Here is a 23191-nt window from a genome sequence, read left to right on the forward strand (position 1 = left end):
TTTACTGCTGTATTCAGCATAAGTGTCTAATTAATATTCATGTTTTTATAAGAGCATCTCAAGTAAAATAAAGTTATCAGTTTATATTTAGAGTGGAATGGAGTTGGAATTTTTCCTGAAAAATTTGCTGTCCTATGTGAAGGTCTAAATATGAACATGTCATTAAAAGTAAGTAAAGCCTTAAAATTTAAAATATAAAATTTTACTAATTTGTATATATATAAAAATGGAGAATAGTAATACCAGTCTATATTTTTTAAAATATTACTTGATGTCTTTAAATGGCACTGAGTGTTTTTAGAAATAATTTTGGTACTAATTTTAAAAGTGATATTTGAATGTGTATATCACATCAAAATTTTTCCCAAAGTGTGAAACATGTTTTTATTATGCTGATTGATAAGTAAACCGTCAAACTACAGATATATATTTTGAGAAAGGATAAAATATTTTATTAAATAATTCCCCTTGTTATTTTATAAACTTTTAAGATTTTCTGAAAAATACAGACTGGTATTACAGTGAATACCAGTATACCAAAACTGAATATGAATTGTGTGAATTCCATATTCAGTTTTGGTATAAGTTATTGAAGGGAACTTGCTATATGAATATGAAAAAACAATCATCTTTAAGGCTTAAATAAATGAGTTGTTACTCCTAACTTACTGTGATGCGGGTGATAGTTCTTTTAAGGTCAACTAGTAGGTTATGCTTTATTTGTTTATTTTTTTCCATACAGGTCGAAAATGTATCTGGAATGGCAATTTTTTTTCAATGATGTTTCTCTTTCAGTTTCTAATGGTTGCAATCACGTATAAACATTAAAATTTTATGTATTCAGACTTGTATCTGAGTAATATAATTTATCTAATTAGCTCTACATGTCATCATACAAAAGCCATCTGTATTCATTATACTTCATTCACCATTACTTTTTTTATTACTGGATAAGCTCGACTACTCAGATAGTTTGCAAAATGCTAGATTTCATATATATAAAAATTCCAGATAGCTGAGCTTATAGAAATTAGAATTCATGGTAGGAAAGCCAAAGGAATGGAAGAAATTTCTTCTCTAAAATTGTAAAAACAGTCATCTTATTTATTACCAACTTGAATATCAAAAGCCTACATTTAAAATTATATAAAATTTCACAGGAAAATTACATTTCATACATAAAAGCCAACGCGTTTTGTAGATCTTAACCCTCTGGCTGATCATCCCGCAATTTCCACGGGCAACTCAAATGTAGCAAAATTTGCTCATCCCACGATTTCCACGGGTAACTTAAATGTAGCAAAATTTGCTCATCCCACGATTTCCGCAGGCATATGTTTTTCTTCCTTTATTGAAAAGCGCATCCCGCTTTTTACCCGTTTAACCACTGAAATAAATTATATACGGTATTAGGTGTTTAATTTCGTTTTGATTACTAACAGATATCGTTAGTTGACCACTAAATTGCGGCATTTGAAGGCACGTGGTTTTAGCGCTCAAACTTCACTTTTTGCCGCTTTTTTCTTACAGAAAGGGCTGCTAGAAAATGTTCAGCGATTATCTTGATTATTTAGTTAAATTATTGATTATATTAATAGTTAGATTGATTATTGATTATATTTATTGACTCTGGTGCAAAGCCTGTAAAGTTTGAACTCTATCATACTAAATTGCATTTATAAGGTATTTTTCCCTCAGCGCTTTTCTAAAATTTTATACATTTTACTTTTTTATATTATGCAATAAATATAAATTAACTGAAATTTATTTAAAAAATGATTTTTTTTTTTTTTGTGTGTGATAACATCTGAAATTGGTTTTTCTGGCAACTTAGTTTTCTCATGATAAAAATCTATATAAAAATATTTTCTAGAAAGAAAAAGTGCATTTTTCAATTCTCCTATATATAGAATTTTAAAATATGGAAAAAAAAATTATGCAGTTTTGGAAGCAATTTTGGTCCACAAATTCAGCAGTCAGAGGGTTAAAGATTATCTTATCTGATTATGAAATCTTGCTAAATATGAAAGTTGGCAAACTTGTGCCAGTCGTTCTGGCAGAAGTTTAATGTAAAGAATTCATTCTTTGCATAAACACATACATATTATGGATATAGCATATAAAAACTTAACCCTTTGAGAGGCAATATATAAAATAATTTAAATTGTGGTAAAATTTTGTATGAACTATAACTTATGGACCCTAAAGACACAAAATTGAGACTTAAAAAGAATCTAGAGCAAAATCCTAAATTTTAAATTTTGAGAGCCGGTATATACTATTTTATACCGGCACCCCTCTAACACATTTTTTTTTCCAGGTAGGTGCCAATTGTTAATTTTTGATTTTCAAATTAATTTTGCATACTTTTGATGTGCGTCTGTAGAGATGGGTGCTTGAATATAGTTATGCAAGTCTGAAGACAAAAACTTTTAAAATTTCGGTAGAAATTTAAAGTTTTAAAAATAAAATTTATGTTTTTATGCTCTTTGATGATGCAACCTGGCTGAACATACTTATATAAAATATGGGTAAAAAGCTTTTGAACTCGATTTAAATTCAATATTATTATTTTATAAAAAAAAATAGTAAATACGAGACTGCATGTGTAAATCATATCATGCTGTAACTGAACTAGTATAATATTACAAGGAGATATAACAGCCAAAAAAATTTTAAAAATGAAATACTAGGACTCAGATGAGAAAGTATGTTGCATTTTTGAAGTCATATTTTATGCTTTATATAATATTTAAAAAAATCATGTTTCATGCTATAATACGAAGAATCGCCCCCCCCGCACACACACTTTAGATTATCGAGGGCCATAAGAGCCCTTTTATTTTTTGTAAATATAGGTTGTAATATATCTTTTTACTTAGGCAGAAACTCCATTAAACAACTTTGTTATTTTATACACCTGAAAGCCCTTATTTCAATTTTCAACCCTTTGGCCTCTTAGGGGTTCCTTTTCAACTTTTGGATAAATTCTAGTTTGCATCTAAAACGGGCCTTAGAAATATTTTTGCTCATTTCACAAACCATGAAATTTATTTCATAAACAATCTAACCCTAAATTTCTCTTGCATTCCCTAGTTTTTCATCTGAAATTAACAAAGACGATAAGAATAAAAGCATGCTTTCAAATCAGCAGTTTTTGTGATTACACTAAGAGATGGACCTTCAGTGCACTTCCATTTCCTGTATTTTTAAGTGAGCTTTCTCTTTGTGTGATCTTATCACACCACACAAAGGAAAGAAGGCTTGACTCCCCAATGACAAATCAGTTGTCAATCACCTCCTTTCATTTTCATTAGATTCTGGGATTTTGGAAAACAGGAAGCAAAGGGTGTCTTTTGGGGACTAACATGCCCCATTTCTACAATTGTGTAAAATTTTGACCCCAGATGGCAATTTCGAAATCGATGAGTCTTTCTCTCGGGAAAGGGTGAAGTGCTGAAGTAAAAATTTTAGCTAAATGGAGACGTATGAAACTCACGCAGAGTAAAAAAAAGAATAAAAAGAAACAAATATACTTGCATTCAGTGCTAGTGCAGGGGCAGTAAACTTCCCATCCCTTCATGAACATAATACAGAATCCTAAACAACTTGTAAATTAATCATAAACAAATTGTTACATCATAAACTATTATAATGTAAAGAAATGCTGTCATCTCTCACAGTAGAGAAGGAGAAGCCTGGTGCTGCCATCTATTGGCAAGGTACCCTCAGTAGGGGCACCGGTATATTATATACCGGTATTAAAAACGTACACATAATCTTTTAATTATCAGTTTTGATTGAAATGCAGTAAATATAAAAGATTCAACATGTGTACGTCATACATTTACAGATTTTGAATTTTTTCTTTCCCTCCAAGAGAATTTATCAATCTTCAAACATGACACCTTGGAACGAGGTATATTAATTTCATAACTGCAAAATATTGAGCATTCATAGAGTGGTGCTGCCATTTAGAATCGAAAGAAAACACTAGAAACTTACGAGTATAGCTTTTGGTATAGAGAATTTATAATTTTTTCCGAGGTTAAAAAATTTACAAACAACCGGTATATATTACATACCGGTGCCCTTCAAAGGGTTAAAACACTTATCACAATTTTATCCATTGTTTGCATTGCTGTTTTCAAATAAAATCTCACACCATATCTTTTTTGTTGCCAGGATCGTAACTTAGAAAATATTCTATGTATGCTGTCCCATGAAAGGCAGATTCCAGATATTATCATTTTTTCAAAATGTGATGAAAAAAAAACAGATCTTGTATCTTTCTTTACAAAATTTAAACCAGCTTATCAAGAAATAGCTGGATTTATATAAAACCAAGGCAAAATTCTTTAATGATGGGGTTGTGACATCATGCTTATCCATTTTTGGTGCTGTTGTCATACTGTTTGGCTACAATGTGTATGAGCTAATAATATAGTGACCTATATAATGGTGTTATAAATCTCTCATTTACTTAATTTTGGGGGATTTTTTTTTTTTTTTTTCTAAATTCCTAAAACATTTCGGTTACTTAGCTTTCTAGTTAGTTAAATGTCAGGTAGTCAGGCTTTTACTGTACATGCTATCTCTAGAAACTTAATTTATATGTGTTTCAAGATTGTGGCTTTAAGTAATTGAACATTTTACGAGCATTTTTTTTTAACTCATTAGTAAAATTTTCTTTTTTCTGCATATATACTTTTCCCTTTTTCTGTATATTTATACTCTCTGTATTTTGTCCATTTTGTATCAAATTCTCCCAGTTTTTGTGTGTATAAGTTTTTAAAAAATTTATGCAGAAACTAAAATGCTTATTCTTGAAATCATGAATATGAAAATTTTTGAATAAAAGTAAGTTAATCAGAAGAAGATATGGAAAAGTATTGAATCATGATGAATTCTATTGTTTTTCCATTAGTTGAAAAGGAAATGACTTTGATCCAAAATAGAAATATAAAATTTTTTTGCATGTCATTATTATGACAAATGAAGCTTCCTCCTTGGTGTAAGTTATAAAATGTGTTAACATATTTTATATTTTGTTATATGTTAGCTTAATCTATAACAATAATATAATTATAGTTTTTATACATGATAGAACTATATCACTGCTATATTTTCCATGAAGATTACAACTATGCTAAAGGTTACTTAAAATCATAAGTTACCTTTGATGATGTCTGAAATTTGCATGCTGTAGATTGGACATTTAAGCTTGCCAATATTAGTGCCTAAATGTAGTGGCACTTTTTCACAGACTGATTGAATACCTGTCACCAAAATAATTTAATCTGTACTTTCTTGTCAAAGTACAGATTAAGTTATTTTGATAATAGGTATTAAATCTGGGTCTGTAAAAAATTCAGCATGTTGTAATTCCAATCAAGCTGACATTCAAAAAGCACTTTTTAAAGCATTAATCAGATGTAAACACATATATTTGGAATCCTTCACCATTCTCTTCAAATAATTTCCTTTCACATTTTTTAAAATGCATTAAAGATTATGCCTTTGCTTTAAAAATGGAGTATTACCTATTTCTTTCTTAAATTTTCCATTCAGTTTTAACTATCTATTGCCTATATAAAACTAGACAAAAATCAACCTTACTCTGACAAATTTCTGCTACTTGTGCCCCCCTCTGCATTTTTAAACACCAAGCTGGTAGCAGGAATATCACGTACTCCATGTTTATTTTTTTTCACAGAACTGATGTTTACTTTTCAGACCTTATAATATACTTCATACATTTCATACCATGCTTTTCACATATGGTTTGTAACTGCTATGTTTCCACAATTGCTTTTAACGTAACATCAGAAGCATTTTCTCATCCCAAATATTTTTGCCACATGAACTCTACTCATGATGAGTGTGAACTAAGCATCATTGATTTTTTTTTCACCGTTTTGTGGAGAGCCACAATCTTTCAACATTTTGAGTATGAGTATCCATTGATGGATGAGCAAAATGAAATTTATGGTTCCTAATGAAATGTGTCTAACAAACACTTTCCAGTTCCTCTCTTTTATGTACTCTACAACTGACTGTATAAATCATTGATCTCTTTTGTACATACTTGATGATTTTTGGCATGAGTTTGATTGCCTCTGTATTCCATATTTATACGAGAAGGAATAAAGCTGTTCCATTAGTTTTATTTTTGTAAAGGCTGAATTGCTTCTTTCACCATTTAATCAACATCAATTCCTCTGTCTAATAGTAAATAAATTAATGCACTGTTACAAACAGCATTCTGAAACTTCTTAACCAGTAGTCAAAATGTGTGCTTTTTCTTCACTTGCACCTTTTCACATTGCATCTTCAAATACATTCTTTGATATGTAGTTTTATTTAATAATCATTTTTTTTTCATATTAAAATGCAAGGTAAAATGTGTCTTTTTGGAAGAAAAATATAGCATCTTTCTCACTTCTCTTTAAATCAAATATTTAAAAACATTTTCTGAAAAACGGATATATATACATTAACACATGGAATATTCTCTTCTTGTGATAAGAGAATTATAATTGATTATAAATTAACAGTATCTTGTTAACATTTATATGAAGAAAGAAAATACAAATGACACATGGTTTATATAGAGCTCTTTTTGTCATGAGCAAACTAAAAATTGCTGTTGTCAGGCCTGCTAGCCATTTGAAAGTGGTTTCCATTGGAATTTATTGATAGAGCCATTTAAAAAATGGCCATAAAGCTTAGGAAGTACCCAGTTTTCATGGAATTTATTGATAATCTTAGTGCCATTTAAAAAAATGGCCATAAAGCTAAGAAAGTACCCAATTTTCAAAGAAACTATTGATACAGAGAGAGATAGGTTATGAGGTTCCTCTCCTTTAAGAGTAAAAGAAAACAGTTTTCAATTTTATATGGGGGACAAACTCCTACAAAGTTTTTCCCCCATATAAAATTAAATTTAAAAATTCTGTTGTAAGAATTAGAATTTTTTGGTTTTGATACTGCAAATCATATAAATAATTTAGTTAGGAACTATAATTAATAATTTCTTTTTAATATGGCTATTAAAAACAAATATTAATTGCATATGTGTAGAACTTAATACTGTTTCAACACTAGCATAAAATGTCATCTAGATTGAGTTTCATATTTATTTATTAACCAAGTTTTGACATTTTTGGTTCCGAATAGGATATTAGTCTCAAAACGGCATTTTGTGTTGAAACACTTAAATGTGTTGTATCAGTTTTCAAATTATTGCCTCCAAATATTATTGCCCTGTATTATATTTAAAAAAATCAAATAACGAAGAATCTACAAAAGAATGTATGAATGTTTCTTGCATTGTGGAAAAAAAATAAGGTACCTAGAGCCATCAAATTTTGAATAATGTAGTCCTCCACCCTAACTTGGGCACTCGAAAGCCTGAATTTTAAAATTCAGGTTTATACTATTATCTGTTTCCTATTTTGTGAAACTTTAATGACATTTTGATTAACAAATTCAATGGTTTCAAAGTGAGAAGTGGCAGTTTAGTTATAAACGGAATAAAACATTTTTAGCGAAGTGATCTTAGTAAGGAAACCGAATAATGATATGATTAGCCGAGAAAAGACTGGCGGAAAAAAAAACCCCAGAAAATGTATGCCAACGCTTAGTACTGCATCAGGAATTCCAAATATATACTCCTATGCTGCTTTTAAAATTTTTAAAATTTTGCTGCTGAATCGTATATAGGGTAAGTGCAGGAAGTTTAGTAGGAGTGACTGTAACAGCAGACTGGTAGACTGTGAGCTCAACCAGAGTGTAAAAAATCTTAACAAACCCTTTTGGGCAACTATTAAAATGTGAAACCTTTCAAATTTTTATTTATTTATTTATTTACATCAGCAAATTTTATTCTTGAAAGTAAGGTACAACTTAGTTCAATATAACATCCATTTATGATCCAAAGTACTTTTGCTTACTCAAATACTTATTTGCTGTCATTATAAAATTATTAAAGTCCCTATTATACTGAAAATAAATCAATTGATAATTAATACTGAAATCAACACTCTTTTCAGTTTTAATCATATCAAATACTATATTTACACATGATTCTAGTTTATTGTACAGATACTTGTGTATAATAATATTTGACATATAGGTTCACTGAAGGTGAAGGTTTCAATTTCTTCTTTTTATTTTTTAATAATGTTTACATTAATTTAAGGCTGATTTTTGCCTAACTTTGTATTTGTTATTGACATGTCCATTTTATGTTTATCAGCTATCTGTTTTAAAATTTTAAATTTCTTTTAATATGAAAATTTTGCAATAAAAATAAATAGATCAGGTAAAGACAGATGATCAATCAAGTTAAACTAAAGATATAGGATTGTGATATTGTAATGAAGCACAATGAGTTCTACTCTTTCTAAGATTCGGAGAATAATGTATTTTTGCAAAAAACAGTATATATAAAAATGAAAATACAGTTTCTATCATTAAAATCATTGCAATTTATAATTTTTATTTCTTCATATATTTACTTTTATTATTATTTTTATTACGTCAATCTAAATTGAAATATGAGAGGAAAAAGTTTTTTGTATTTCAATTTTAATTTGATGTAACCAAAATTCATCTTTATTTCCTTAGTTTTTAATTGTTACTTTTCTTTTTGAATGAAATTTTATATTGCTTTTACAGGTTAAATTATGAATTTTTCACTTGCATTTTTCGATAAATATTTAATTGCTCATATCATAAGTAGATTATTTTTTTCAGCCAAATTATACTGAAAATAGATATCCTTCATTTTCAGTTCTTTTGCATTGGAAACAGTATATGCCTCTGTATTAAATTTTATTTATTTTAAGTTGAAGAAGAGTTTAATACATTTAAATGTTAGAAATGTCTAAAAATTTAAATTGGTTTAAATCATTAGTGGACTAATCTTTGTTACAGATGTCATATATAGCATGGAACATGTTTTCAAGTGTCATATGTTTAATCATTATAGTCATTATAATTTAAATCATTAAATTGTACTTAAAGTTCTATATAACAGTATAAAAGTTTTCTCATAAATTTTATAGTTCCTTCTTAAGTTCTTATAATTAATAGTTTAAATAAAAATTCTTTGTGAGTAATCTTATTTTTTTCAATTTTTAATATTTTGTGTACTTTGTTTTTAAAAATTTTATTATGGTATGTATTTGTAAATAATTATTATTAAATTGGTACTAAGAGCAGGGAATTTTTTATCTGCACTGAGAAAATTACTTATAATAAAAAAAATACTGAATGGAAACTTGATTTAAAACCGATTTTAGCTCTCTTAAAAATTATAAAGTTTAAGTTATATCTAGGGAAGTGACTTTACCTTACCTTTGATACATTTTTATACTATCAGCTATCTTTATTTAAAATCAGGCGTACAGTTTTTCTTTTTTTAATAGCTTAATATTTGTTAATTTGTATCTATCCAGACTATAGATTTGAAGAATAACCAGTTGAATCATGTTTGTGCTCAGTCTGTTGCTGATGTTATTATTAAGAATTCTACCTTGCAAAAAATAGGTAAGTGACAAGAAGTTTGTTGGTAAAAATAAAAATGTAATACCAAAATTCAGGAAAAGCAGCGAGATTCTTAAACTTAACTTCAATTTATTTTACTTAGAGAGTCAGCCTTTATATATATAAGTATTCAAATAGTTTATTAACTTATGTAATATCAAAGAAGAATTTGCCCTGAAAAAGTTTTTAAGATTAAATTTGAAATCTGGATATCCAATATCTGGAATGACCTAAAATCTTGACCTCTAGATCACTAACAACCTCTCCCCCCCCTTAGACATTTTAAATGCTTTATGCTTGCATAATTGATTTTGTTTATATTTTGTTATTTTAAAACATGGGGAGTTTAAATTTGGCACTGATGCCAACCTGGTGAATCATTATTTATTATTGTTAACTTTCATTACCGTATGACTGTCGACACCCTACAGCTTGAAAATTTATTCATGCTGTCGTGTCTAAACAGTTGTTTTTTTATTTCCTCTCTTTACTTCCTTGTACGAAGTAAAAAAGGAAGTATTGTAATCGCAAAAAGTTTCAGGCAGCATATTTCAATGAAAATACCCATTTTGACCGCTTTCGAATGCAATTCAACAATGTTTTTGCGTGATATCTGTACGTAAGGACAGAATAAAAGACTCTTTTCCTCAAAAAAAGAAATATATATATATATATATAAAACTGCATTAAAATGAATTCTGAAGAGAATTTTTCGTGGCGTCTGTACGAATGTATATACGTACGTACGTACGTATCTCGCCTAACTCAAAAACGAGTAGCCTCAGAACGTTGAAATTTTGTATATAGGACTACTATAACATGTAGATGTGCACCTTCTATTTTGGTTGCAATCAGCCGTGCCAAACGTATATAAATATATATATATATCCACTCTGTTACCCGGCTCAGTGATCAGAGTTTCTTTACTCTTATATGTTTGTAAATTGTACATTTTTTGCTTTAAAAATGATTGAATTATGTTGTTCTTATCTTCTGGTTAAGGTTTCTATGCCTTTAGTAAATCTGTAAATCTGTATGCAATATTTTTAGAATTATCAACAATTTTAAAGTTGTTTAAGTACCGCTAAGCCTAATAATTTTTTTGATGGCGGCCATTGCTTGTTTACATTTGAAACAGCAGAGTAATGGATTTGTTGCCAATCTAGAGAAACGTAGCTTTGCAACAACAAAGATAACACCTTCATTTATTATTGTGAATTAAATCATGCTTAATACTTTCTGGAATTTTTTCAAGGAAATAAGTGTTTAAGATTTACTTCGTAATTTATAATACAGATATTTTGAGTTTTTATGTATTTTTGCCGTGTCGCGAAATGAGAACTGAATTAATTGAATAAGAAATGCTTAATAGTCTGTGAAAAACTGTTTCTTTTTTGTTTTGTTTGCTTAATTTCTTTTATGCATCATTCTAGCTTTATAGTAGTATTTGAATAGAACATGTGGCAACGATTAGATAATTCTATTCTTTAAATGTTACAAATTTTGTGCATTATGAGTTATAATATGAATGAAATATAATACTGTTAAGTGAACCTAGCGCCAGAGTGTCACTATGGTAAACAAATAGAGTGAATTTTAAAGAATGCATTTATTCTATTGTGGTTCATGCGCTGTTGGCGAAGTAGATTTAATTCAATCCAATAAGTTTATACAAATTGCAAGAAAAATGCGTATAAGTTAATATTCCGTACAAGGAAGTCATGTGGTGTGCACATCAGATTTTTTAATTTTCATTATTAGTGAAGAGTATTGTAACCTTTTGTGTTGACATTATGCTTGGAGAGATCAGCTAACTCTACTGCAGAGTGTTGAGTGTGTTGATGAGAAGAGAACAGAAATTTCTTTCCATATGAAAAAGTAAATTTTGCAAATTATACTCACAGGCTAAAAGATTACATTTAGTGCTGTTTCAGTTATTCTCAACTGAAACAGCACTAAATGTAATCTTTTAGCCTGTAATTTTGTTGCTTAGTGTTGTTTCAGTTGAGAATAACTGAAACAGCACTAGTGATTTGTTACTCAGTTAAGCCCAGGCAGGACAAATGCTAGAGCTAGTGCAGAACTTGGGGAATGAAAATTTTGGAATTTAAAGAAGCACTAAGCAACAAAATTAAGGAATGGCAAAATCTTTAAAATTTAGGAAAGGCTCTGGAACACAAAATTTAGATCGCAACAGAATTTTGTACATGCAAAGACCACACCGGGCCACAAAATGTCTATTGCCGGCCGGGGATAAGCCTCCTTTTGGGAAAAATGGTGTTAAACACCTGGGTACCTGGGCACATTGCGTATCCCTTATCACCCCTTATCAAGTAAATTTAAAAGTTTCTAAATAGTTTCAGGACATAACTTAAGGAATATTTAAATTATTAGAAAATAATAACTGCTTCCCCTTCCCCTGAAAATTAGAAGAAATCCTTCCCAGGAAAAAAAAAAAAAAAAAAATTGAAAATACAGAAAGCTCACTCTTGAGCTGGTGAATCATAAATGTGTCATTTATTTGCCATAAATGAGCAAGTGCGAAATATTAGGTGCCAGTAGTGAATAACAATTTCAAGTTATATGCAAAAGATACATAAAATACAAAAAATAACCAAAAGAAGTCAAAATACATACGCAATGCTTTAACAAAATGTAGTGCACAATAAATTATACCTTAGGTTTCCATAACAATACTGAGATTTATAAAGGGTCATAGGCCTCTTTTTGTTTAACATGTCTTTAAATCATAATTATAAATCCTTATTTCAGAATTGTTGAGATCTCAATTTTATGTGAACATTTCTCACTAGATGTTCGGCATAGCAAAAAGTTCTATGCCGAACAATTTTTAATTCTTCATGAATGGTGTTTTTTCTGTGGTAAATTCGTAATATGCCACAAAATGCAATTCTGCACAGTTTTGCAGTTGCTTTCTATTACAATGGAGCCTTGAGATACGAGTTTAATTTCTTCCAGCACTGAGCTCGTATAGCGAATTTCTCATATCTAGAAACAAACTTCCCTAATCAAAATAATGGAAATCCAGTTAATCCATTCTGCACTGCCAAAAATATCAGCATAAAAATCAATTTTTCTAATAAATAACACTGATAGATAATATAACCATAATTTATCTTTGTGATAGCTCCCGGCAATCTTTTAACTGCTTCTTGTTAATCCACACCAACAACAGCTTCTCAACATCTAGGAGTTTTGGATGGCGCTTGGAAGTAATGGTAACTCCTTTGACTAAGTCAAGTTACTTAATTTCTTCCTACTTCTTCAGAATACTGTAAATCATCGATGTCAAAAGTCTTCGCCAATTCCGTCACTCTTACATCACTCTTGTTTATATATGATTTCTTTCTTAATTCCAATAGTCATGACTTCTTTATTTTTCTTTGCAGCACTATCTGAGGCAACAATCTTCTTGGAAGGCATCGTGAAATAATTATTTTTATGTTAAACATAATAAAAAATTGTCTCACAAGCACACAAACAGGTAGATCAAAGAATAGAGTGATCTGACGAGGGGATTCCCCGAGTCAAGTCGGATCGGGAAATGGCACCACTCATACAAACAGCCTGGCTCATTACTTGTTATTCGAGTCAGTGCTCATATTTAGAGACAAAGTTTTCGCTCATACTTTCCTCGTATCTCCTATGTAGAGGTGCTTGTATCTTGAGGTTCCACTGTATTTTTACATGAGTATGTCCAGACTAGACAGTCATAGCAAAGCATGGAACGCAAAATAGATTTACGAATGAGTAACTTGTCATTAATAGATAGAATTCTGCATTGAGCAATTAGGAGACAGAGTCTGGTTTTACGCTCTTGAAACTTCTGGATAATAAGATGTATATGTGTGGACCATGTGAGTGAATTTGGGAGGATCATCCCAAGATAAGTGACTTGCTTAGCTGAGAGTTTTCCCGTAAATTGCAAATTCTTATCTAAAGTCTTCTTTGGTGGGAATAAGATAGCAATACTCTTATCCACATCAACCTGGATCTCCTGTTTTCTTAGTTAGGTCTACAATGTATGTAGTATTTGATTTTGAAGATGTTGAATGACTGGACTAAGAAATGGATTTTGAGCAAGGATCACTGTATCATCAGCATACATAGCCAGTGTAGTGTTGAGTGTGCGAGGAATGTTGTTCACCCAAAGGTTATAAATGTTAAATAATGTAGATCCTAATATCCCTATCGTATGCCTGTTAAGATTGCATGGCAGGTAGTCTTTGGGTTTGAAATATGAATGACAAAGTGTCTACTTTTTAGTTGGAACTTAACTATGTGTGTAATATAATCTGGGAAGCCTAGGTGTCCATCTAAACACAATCAAAAATTCTGGCTATGTCAATGAAGAATCCTCCAGTAAATTTCTTGCTTTGCATACCCTCTGATATATGTTCCACTACTCTTTAAAGCTGGTGTAAAGTGGATAAATTCCGACACAGTCAAAACTGATGGGGGATTAGGATGCTATTGTTGTCCAAGCAGTCTTTTATTCTTGTCGAGATGACGGCATATATCAATTTGCTTAAGCAGGTTAGTATATTGATCGGACAGTAAGATCCTGGCTCAGTAGCTGATTTATTTGGCTTCTAGATAGGTATGAATGTAAGAGTTTTCCACGCTGCAAGGAAATGTTGCCATTTCAGTATTGTGTTGAAAATATTTGTCAGCTTGAAAATAAATTTCAATAGAAATATTTTTATCCTCTTCACAGTCAACATAAGATATCAAAGTGTTTCTTTGGGTTTGAGCTTTTTAATGAAGCCAAAAATTTCTGACGTTCGAACTGAAACAATGTTGTTTGTGAGAGTGTGGTGTAAATTGAAGTGAAAGAGCATATGCATTCTGTTGTTGTGTCGTGAATTTTGTTCGTGAAAATGAGATTCCAGATGCAATGTTAAAAATTCTGCTTTCTTAGTGTTGGTTTAATATATGCTATCAGGGTCTTTAAGAAGTAGAATTTTATTGTATTATTTCTTGTATCTATTATTTCTTGCTCTCCAGATGAAATCATCATCTGTGGAAAGTGAACTTAAAAAATAATTAGGTCCATCATATTGTGCTGTGTATTCATAAGAGACCTGGCAATATCATTGTAGTGATTTAACTTTTGTTTATCAGACGAATGTCTGATCCTTTGAAACTGCCTCCTTGTTGCCCTATATGTGGGAATTTATTTACTTCAAGCTCAGATAAGCCTTAAATATGTGTGGAAAATAGACATAAGTATAGTAAATAAACTAATATAATTTAGGTTTAACTTTGTCAGAAGCAAAACAAAATTTACCAATAGTGTATAAAGGAATAGTGTGTAACTGAGCTTTATGATAGTCATGGATTTGTTGATTTTCAGGTATTGCAAACAAATAGCAAAATTTTCTAGTTAATGGAATTTGTGAAGGTGATTTGACAAAAGTCTTTTATTGCAATGACACTGTCCCAGTCATCTTTCAATTAACGAATGGCAAAATCTGTAACATGGCTCTAAATCCAGAAAACATCATTACCAGTAGAAAAGAAGTGACAGAGAGGTTGATGAGAATGAAAAAATTTTGATGGACAATTTGATGCAGTAGTTGCAGGATTTGAACAGTGGAACTTTGTAAGTGAACAAGGAATTACATCTGTCTATAGAATTAAAGTGTTAGCCTAAACAAAGAAGCAGCTTACATTGATAGAAATGTTAATAAAGCAAACAAATAAATATTGAACTCTTTTGTTGTTGTTGTTGTTGTTGTTGTAACCATAAGATTTTATTTTGAATGCAGACAATAAGGTGCTTCTCCCAAACAATGAAGTTTGAGATTTTGCCGTTCACTTTTTATAAGCTGTCAGATGTACTATGTCTCTTCACTTGCTTCGGGAACATACTGTATCCTGAATATCCTGAAAATTACTGGGAACTTACTAAAGCTCTGTTCCAGATTGTGTGGAATAGATGACACAAGCAGGAAGGTTATACTAAACCTTCCTGCTTTATAAAAAGTTTATTCTCTATTACTTTACAGGTACTCCCGTACTTTGGGATACAGAGACCAAGCACTTGTGGATTGAACGTAAAAATATAAAAACTATTAACTAAAACTGTAACTAAAAGCTAACTTTAAATTAGTATACAAATGCCTAGCACTAAGACTGCCCTTTATTTAAAAGGGTACGTATGTAGTACGCCGAGCTGCTGAAACCACAATACGTTTTCAAATATCAAGAGGGCTAAATCTCTGGCCTTAAAAGGCAAACAGCAACCGAGGGAAAACTCGTAAGACTGCAGTGGCAAGCGGCTCGCTTCCTAAGTCTCCTTCTCTCTCTAACTCTTGGCAAAAAGCCACAGCTTAAATACTTGGGCATTAGCAAGACAATTTGCATAAACAAGTTAAAGCATTTAATTCTGGTTGGAAGTAGAAAATAAGAAGTGATAGTACAGTTTTAAAATAAAATAAACATTAGTAAAACTTAGGATCCTTACATACTTCCCGCCAGAGTTAATTAGTTAAAAACTGAGGTCTAAACGACCTTGTTGAAAACTTTTAGCTCTAGATTCTAAATCTAACGCGAGGCCAATCTTTCACAAACACTCCTCACTAAAAACTATCGAATCTAGAAATTAAAAAGTCGTTTTTACATGATCAATTCCATGGACAATTACTTTTCATCTGTCTGCATCTACAAACAGGAGTTTTCCTTAGTTGAATCTGGTTCCTTCCAGAGATCTGGAAGGAAAACGAATTTAATGAAATGTTAAACAATCAAATGGCAAGTAACATGAACACGTATATCTTTCTTTTAAAACTATTTTTATTTCATTCATGCCATTATTTAATAATCTCCCCGTGCTCTCTGACATGTGTTGTAAAGAGAAACACCAAAACGTGCGTGTCTATGTACAAGTGTTCAACATTACTAGCTGCAATCAAAACACTAACGTGTTAAAATTCAACATAACAAAACCTCAGAATACACTTTATATTCATCTCTGAACCCTGAGGTACTATTCTCAAGAAGTGGCTAACTCTGAAGTATAGCGTCAGAGAGCCTAACTACGTTCGTTCTACCTTTAGCACATATTCACAATGCTTAACTCTTTTTTTTTTTTTTTTTTTTTTTTTTCTGTCATACTAATAAGTTAAAATTTTGGCATTACTACAACATTTTCATTTCTAACATATCACAGTCCTTCTTAACTTTTAAGATAAAAGTTCACATTGTACACTGCTCAAAAAAAAAAAAAAAAAAAAAAAAAAAAAAGGACAGTGCTATATCTCCCGTTCTACTGGGCCGATTGACAAAATTCAAACTGCGTTTTTCATGTCTCGAAAGCGCGACTTAGGATATATATTAGATTTATATATAGCACTATTCTAACATAATTATTTTGACACAAAATCGGACTTTTTCTGAAATAACATATCAATATTTTTCCATATTTCGATTCTACGACTCAAATTATGCCAGAATACCAAGTTTTGTAAAAATCGTACGATTAGTTTTTAAAATATTAGCTCTCAAAATTTTAGCTCCTCAGTGTTAATTGAGTTTGGTAAATATTTATTAATATCTCTTTTTTTATTAAACTTTTATTATTTTTCCTTTCACATTTCGAAATTTAGGTTCATTCCAAATAAAATTTACCCATTTTTTGTGTTTTATTTTTTAAATTTCTATTTTTAAATAATTTTTATAAGTTTTTCGAAAAAAATTTTGAATTAGCTTATCTGCAAAAAAGTAGACTTTTTTATTCAAAATTTTCTAAGATATACACGGGCCCACCAGCGGCCGAGCGGTAAAGTCGCTGAACACTGGTAGTTCGGTCCGAGGTTCGAATTCCGCGAACGGGCTGGCTGCATGGGCGTTTTCGTGGTTTTCACCCATGTGTAACGTTTATACGAGCCAGTTTCCCTTAGAAAGTCCTCCACGAACGTATCCCTCCCCTTAGGCAGATAGCCCTCGAGGCTTTGCCATAATCACACACACACACTAAAATATACACGAATTTACGTATTTTCGCGTTTTGAAATTTGGCATCTTTTTTTTTTTTTGAGCGATAATAACGCCAAAAGTGGTTTATGGATTTTTGTTACAGTGAATTGCCACAGCTATTTTTAACCTTAAATTTCAAGTAAGATTTTACGGAGAATTAATTATATGAAATTTTTTCCCTGAATGATGCATAATAAATATTTATTAATACTATATGGAAAGCTATTTTTTTAAATTATAGATAATATTATTCAAACTTTTAACTTTTTTTTTTTTTTTTTTTTTTTTTTTTTTTTTTTTAAATTTCTCTCTTTCTTCCTTTTTTTTTAAAAAGAAATAAGAGTAAATTTTTGTAAAAGTAAATTTTTACCTTTGGCGTTTTATCGTCTGCTACTTTACTTTACCTTTGTTTAAATCGAATTGTTTAAAACTGAGAATATTCCTTTGATGTTTATTTGAATTTTATGTCATTAACTGCATAATTTATTTCTAAACAAACTGTTGCTTTTGAAGTGGCTGAAAGAGTGGCTGATACTATCATCCATATTTTTAAAGCACAGTATATTTTTATAGAAACATAAGATTTAGAATAATCATTTTTATAAAAGTCAAATTATGATATAATTATGATATAATTATATAAACATAAAACCCTCTAGAGACTGAATTAATGGAAGTTCAATAGTTATGTAGAAATGATCTGCAGCTACTTAATGGCTGGATAAGTCAGCAGATTCTGTGGACAAGTAAGAATAATTATATAAACGACACTCAACATTCTGGATTCAATTAACAACGAGGATACGATGTTTATTAAATGAATTTAAGAAGTTTTAAAACATAAAAAATCAAATCATTTTTTATCATAAAATGTATTTTTGTGCGTAGCGTATTTTCATTATATCCTTAAAATTCTAATTTAGAATGTAATTGTGAAGAACTGAATCCTAATCATCAGTAATATAATAAGTAATTATTACGATTATTAATAAATCCTTCTTATAAAGTAATTGCAAATATTTCAAAAAACTTTCTGTCTGAATGCAAATATTTTTAATTTTATATTAATCAAGATTGCACACGATATTATTTATTTCCCCTTCAATTCTTACCGTCAGCTCTAGTAGAAGTTACAAATCAATTATATTTAATTAAGGATTGGATTGGATTATTTAATTATGGCAAAGCACACGTGGGTTATCTGCCTAAAGGGAGGGGATACCTTCGTGGAGGACTTTCTAAGGGAAACTGGCTCGTATAAACGTTACACATGGGTAAAAACCACGAAAACGCCCATGCAACCAGCCCGTTCGCGGGATTCGAACCTCAGACCGAACTACCAGTGTTCAGCGTCTTTACCACTCGGCCGCTAGTGGGCTATTTAATTAAGGAATGACTATATAAGTTTAGAAACAGCGTACCGTAACATATATTCAATTATTGGCGCCCTATCTTTCATGTTACTCCCGATTGGCAAGCTACATGATTTTTAATAAGTATTTGGGTTTTGCTAGTAACTTCACTTGGAAATCGCGCTTAAACAAGGTTAGTTGGTTATTTGAACATAGAAAGAGTATGGAAGCTATTTGATTAAGATGCTTTCATAGAGAACCTTTGTAAAGAGAACCTAGAAAACTATGAAAACCAGCAGCCTGGGTTAGACTTCGCAACAAACAATTAGTATTTAACAATCTTTCAAATGCTAATCAACTGGTGAGGCTCCGATTAAATATTTTATTTGTAAATATTTAAAATATTGTTGTATTCTTAGACACAAAAAGCAGAATTTAAGTTTTGTTAACTTGTTAGTAAACTACCAAGCCGTAGTGCAAATGAATATTCAATTTCTTTTGCAATAATTTTATTCACTTAATATTTTTGGAATATGAGCTAAAGAAGGAACGTTCTCGGAAGATTAAAGAAGTGTTTAAATCCAGTGATATTAGGTTTGTCTTACAACTCAGGATCAAAACGATTCTGCAATTGCCCGAGCAGTTGACTTGTAAATGGCTGTGAATTAAGCAGATGATTTTTAATCTTACCTTTTCAGTCAGAAAACGTATTCCAAATGTTTTGTATTGCATGACAATGCATGTTTTCATTATTCAATAACCAGTCGGAGAACCGCTTGTGTTCCCATAATAAGTATGTGTATTCAATCGTCCTGCATGTTCTTCAAATTTGTCTTCTTGTGATTTTTTTTTCTTTCCCCAAAACTAAAGTTGCTCTCAAAGGAAAGTTTTTGACATTGAAGAGACAAAAGGAGTATGACATCTACTTTTAGAGGCATGTTAAAAACAGATCTTTACAAGCCTTCTCTTCTATTACATGTTGTGCAGTCAGACAAAAAGTTGCATCAGCGTAAATTCTATAATCTATTTTTATTACACTCTGATTTCTTTATTTACATACAGTGAATATATACTAAATCTTCTACTTAAGTAATTCGGAATTGTTGTCGGAACTAGGACTTAGAAAATAAGTTAAATTAAATATTTCGATAACCCAATAAATTCAAGGTCGAAATTTCAATATTTGATTTTCGGAGGGAGGGGAAATTTTTTCAGTTTTGGTCCATTATCCTAAGTATATTTGCTTCGATTCTTTATTTTTCCATAAAAGCGAAAAATTTACTCATGGTATACATATAACGCATAGCTTCAAATTAAAATTTAATAATATACAGAGTGGTTATAATTAAAGTTCCACATTGAAACGGTCATAAAAGGAAAACTACTGGATCAAATGTTATGAAGCTTGGTAATCGTGTAAAGGAGGTCATAGGAATTTATTTTCCGCGAAAAAAAGGAAGTTCAAAAGCTCACCACCAGGGGGGAAATTGCGGTGTATGCAATATTGTTAAACGAAATATGGGTCTTAATCTAACTTAACCTTTTGTTACATGGGTTTAATATGTTGTATACCCTTAAGAAACTTTGAAGTAAGCAAATTACCATTTAAAGGCGTTAAATTCTATAAAAGTCGAGTCCGCCATCTGTGTAAGTGAGAAATTCGTTCGTGAAAACCACGAATCCGCGATTAGAAAATGTGAGATCGCAAATCACTCGCACAAGTACGTACAATCTAGAAATCGTTTTCTTACAGGTCGCTAATTTGCAATTTTTGAAGTCTTGAGTTCGGCCCTAAAACATGAAGATGCTGATTCAAAACGCTTTTAATCGATTTGAGCCAAAGAAATCTCTCATGTTATCTATCTAGTTCTATTGCATTCGCTTGCATAGCAGTCATTCCACACCGTTTAGTGTTGAATGACAGCTAGTTTTATAACTGAACCATTTTTTCTGAAGAGGAGTCGACAGCTGGACTACTGTGATTGCAGCTCACTTAGAGTCAATGTTAAAATGTTTCGTGATACTTGAACTGCAGTAACGTGGCATTTTAGATACTACGATTTTTATACAGGGCTGGGCCCCACCTCACGTGTGTCGCACAGTTACTTAGGCAACATTTCACGAATGAACGTCTTTTAAGCCGACATTTCCCCTCTTCCCACCAGACCTCAACCTCTGTGACTTTTGGCTATGGGGTTATCTCAAAAGCACTGTTTATGGTGATAATCTACACAATTTGGCAGAAATGAAAAATATGATACACTGACATGTCCGTAACATTCCTCCTGATATGCTAAGAGCTGCTGTCGAGAATGCAGTAATAGGATTTAACTTACTTTTGGAAAATGCTGGACGCTACATTGAACCTGCTTTGTAACATGTTTCGGAAAATATTAAACGCATTTTAAATAGATGTTTTCATGTCTTATTTCATTTAACAATATTGTATACAGCGCCATTTTTCCTCTGGTGGTGAGGTTTTAAACTCTTTTTTTTTTTTTTTTTTTTTTTTTAGGAAAATAAAATTCCCATAACCTCCTTTACATGATACCCAAATTTGATAACATTTGGTCCGGTAGTTTTCCTTTTATGACCATTTCAAATTGGAACTTTAATTATAACCACCATGTAAATTAAACTTTAAAAGTTTGACAATTTGGTTCAAGTCCCAGCTTTAAAAATATATATATATAATCTTTTACATTACTCCTGTTAGAAAGAATGTTTTAGGAAGCTAATTTTTCTCTCGCGTTATAGATTGTATAAAAAAACATGATCTTTAATATGATTTAGATTGTATCAGCCGATATAAGAATCAGGTCACTTGGTGGTACAGAATAAACCCTGCTGGACTGTTTTATTTCTTTGTCATTTAGCAAAAATCTTTTAATCAAAATATTTATTCTTTGGACTTCGCTTTAAACTTTATTTATAGTTAAAATGACTAGAAAATGAAAAGCTGTCTTCAGCTGAAACGCAATTCATGTAATTGATATTTTAAAAAATTGACAAGAATGCAAAATTTATGGAAGTCTAGCAATCGAAATATCTTAATTTTCTTGTGTGAGCACTGAAAATAACTGTAGAAGGAAAGAAGAAAATTAGGGAGAAAATTAAGCAAAAATTTGCAGGGAAAATTTGGCTCTTAGACATACCAAGATGTTTCAAAAAGTTGGACGCTTTTGAATATACTTTCAGGTTACTTCAAAGAATTTAGGCGTTCAAAGAGAAAACTCTTGGGCGTGTACACCAGCAAATACCATCAATTGAGCTTGTGTTATCAGAAAAGACAAAAACTATATCATTGCAGATTAAAGTGAAGAGCGACTGGTTTTAGACTATATGGTTGCATAAATTTAAATTACGTTATAAAACATCATATCGTATCATAAATGGAGAATCCCATGATTTTCTCAGTCGAATTATTTGAAGATTCAGGAGTTTATCCAGTGATGTATGTGGATGTCACCTAAAGATGTGTTTTTTTTTTTTTTTTTTTCTTTTTTTCACTCCTGATGAAACAGAAGCCGAGCGGTAAAGTCGCTGAACACTGGTAGTTCGGTCCGAGGTTCGAATCCCGCGAACGGGCTGGCTGCATGGGTGTTTTCCTGGTTTTCTCCAAATGTAACATGTATGCGAGCCAGTTTCCCTTAGAAAGTCCTCCACAAAGGCATCCCTCCCCTTACGCAGATAGCCCTAGTGTGCGTTGTCATAATTAAATAAACCAAAACCTCTTGAGGAAACCAGTCTTTCCTTTCATCTCATACCTTCAAAATGTTTAGCTTCTAAAGACTGATAAAGGCTCTGACCAAATACTTCGTGAAGAACTTTCTAAGGGAAACCAGCTGGCATACATGGTACACATAAGAAAATCCACGAAAACGCCCATGCAAACAGCCCGTTTACTGGGATTCGAACCCCGGAGTGAACTACCAGTGTTCAGCGACTTTACCGCTCAGCCATTTGTGGGCCTTTATGAAATGGAAGGCGATAACTTTATTTAAAATGATTGTCAAAAATACCAAGATATTTCAAAAAGTTGGATACTTTTTAATATACTTGCAGAATGCCTAAAGAAAAAGAGCAAAAATAAAGTAGAATGCCTGAAGAAAAAGAGAAGAAAAAATAAATTTTTGCGTAAAATTTAGTATTTGAATTTTTTTTTTTTTTAATTTAAAACCTTTTAATCTTATGATATTTGATTCTTGGGATTTCAAAAATAAAATATTTGACTAAAATATGAATAACATTTTAAGAAACCAAATGTAGGATAAAATTGTGTAAAG

At 31.0% G+C, this 23191-nt stretch overlaps 1 protein-coding gene across 4 annotated transcripts in view; it reads left to right on the forward strand.

The window, feature by feature from the left end:
* LOC118186748 (leucine-rich repeat-containing protein 45-like) overlaps positions 1-23191 on the forward strand; it is an 85495-nt gene that overhangs the window by 27865 nt on the left and 34439 nt on the right. For all 4 annotated transcript variants that reach the window (XR_004757826.2, XM_035356891.2, XM_035356892.2 and 1 more), the window contains exons 5-6: positions 81-168; positions 9465-9555. Coding sequence is in view for 3 of the 4 variants with exons in the window: in XM_035356891.2 (XP_035212782.2) it covers positions 81-168; positions 9465-9555 (179 nt within the window). In the remaining variant the exon portion in view is untranslated. The remainder of the gene's footprint in view (positions 1-80; positions 169-9464; positions 9556-23191) is intronic.

The sequence above is a fragment of the Stegodyphus dumicola genome, chromosome 6, assembly GCF_044657685.1.
Source record: "Stegodyphus dumicola isolate Sdum_Otavi_A_Nest chromosome 6, ASM4465768v1".
In the NCBI taxonomy this organism is placed as follows: domain Eukaryota; kingdom Metazoa; phylum Arthropoda; class Arachnida; order Araneae; family Eresidae; genus Stegodyphus; species Stegodyphus dumicola.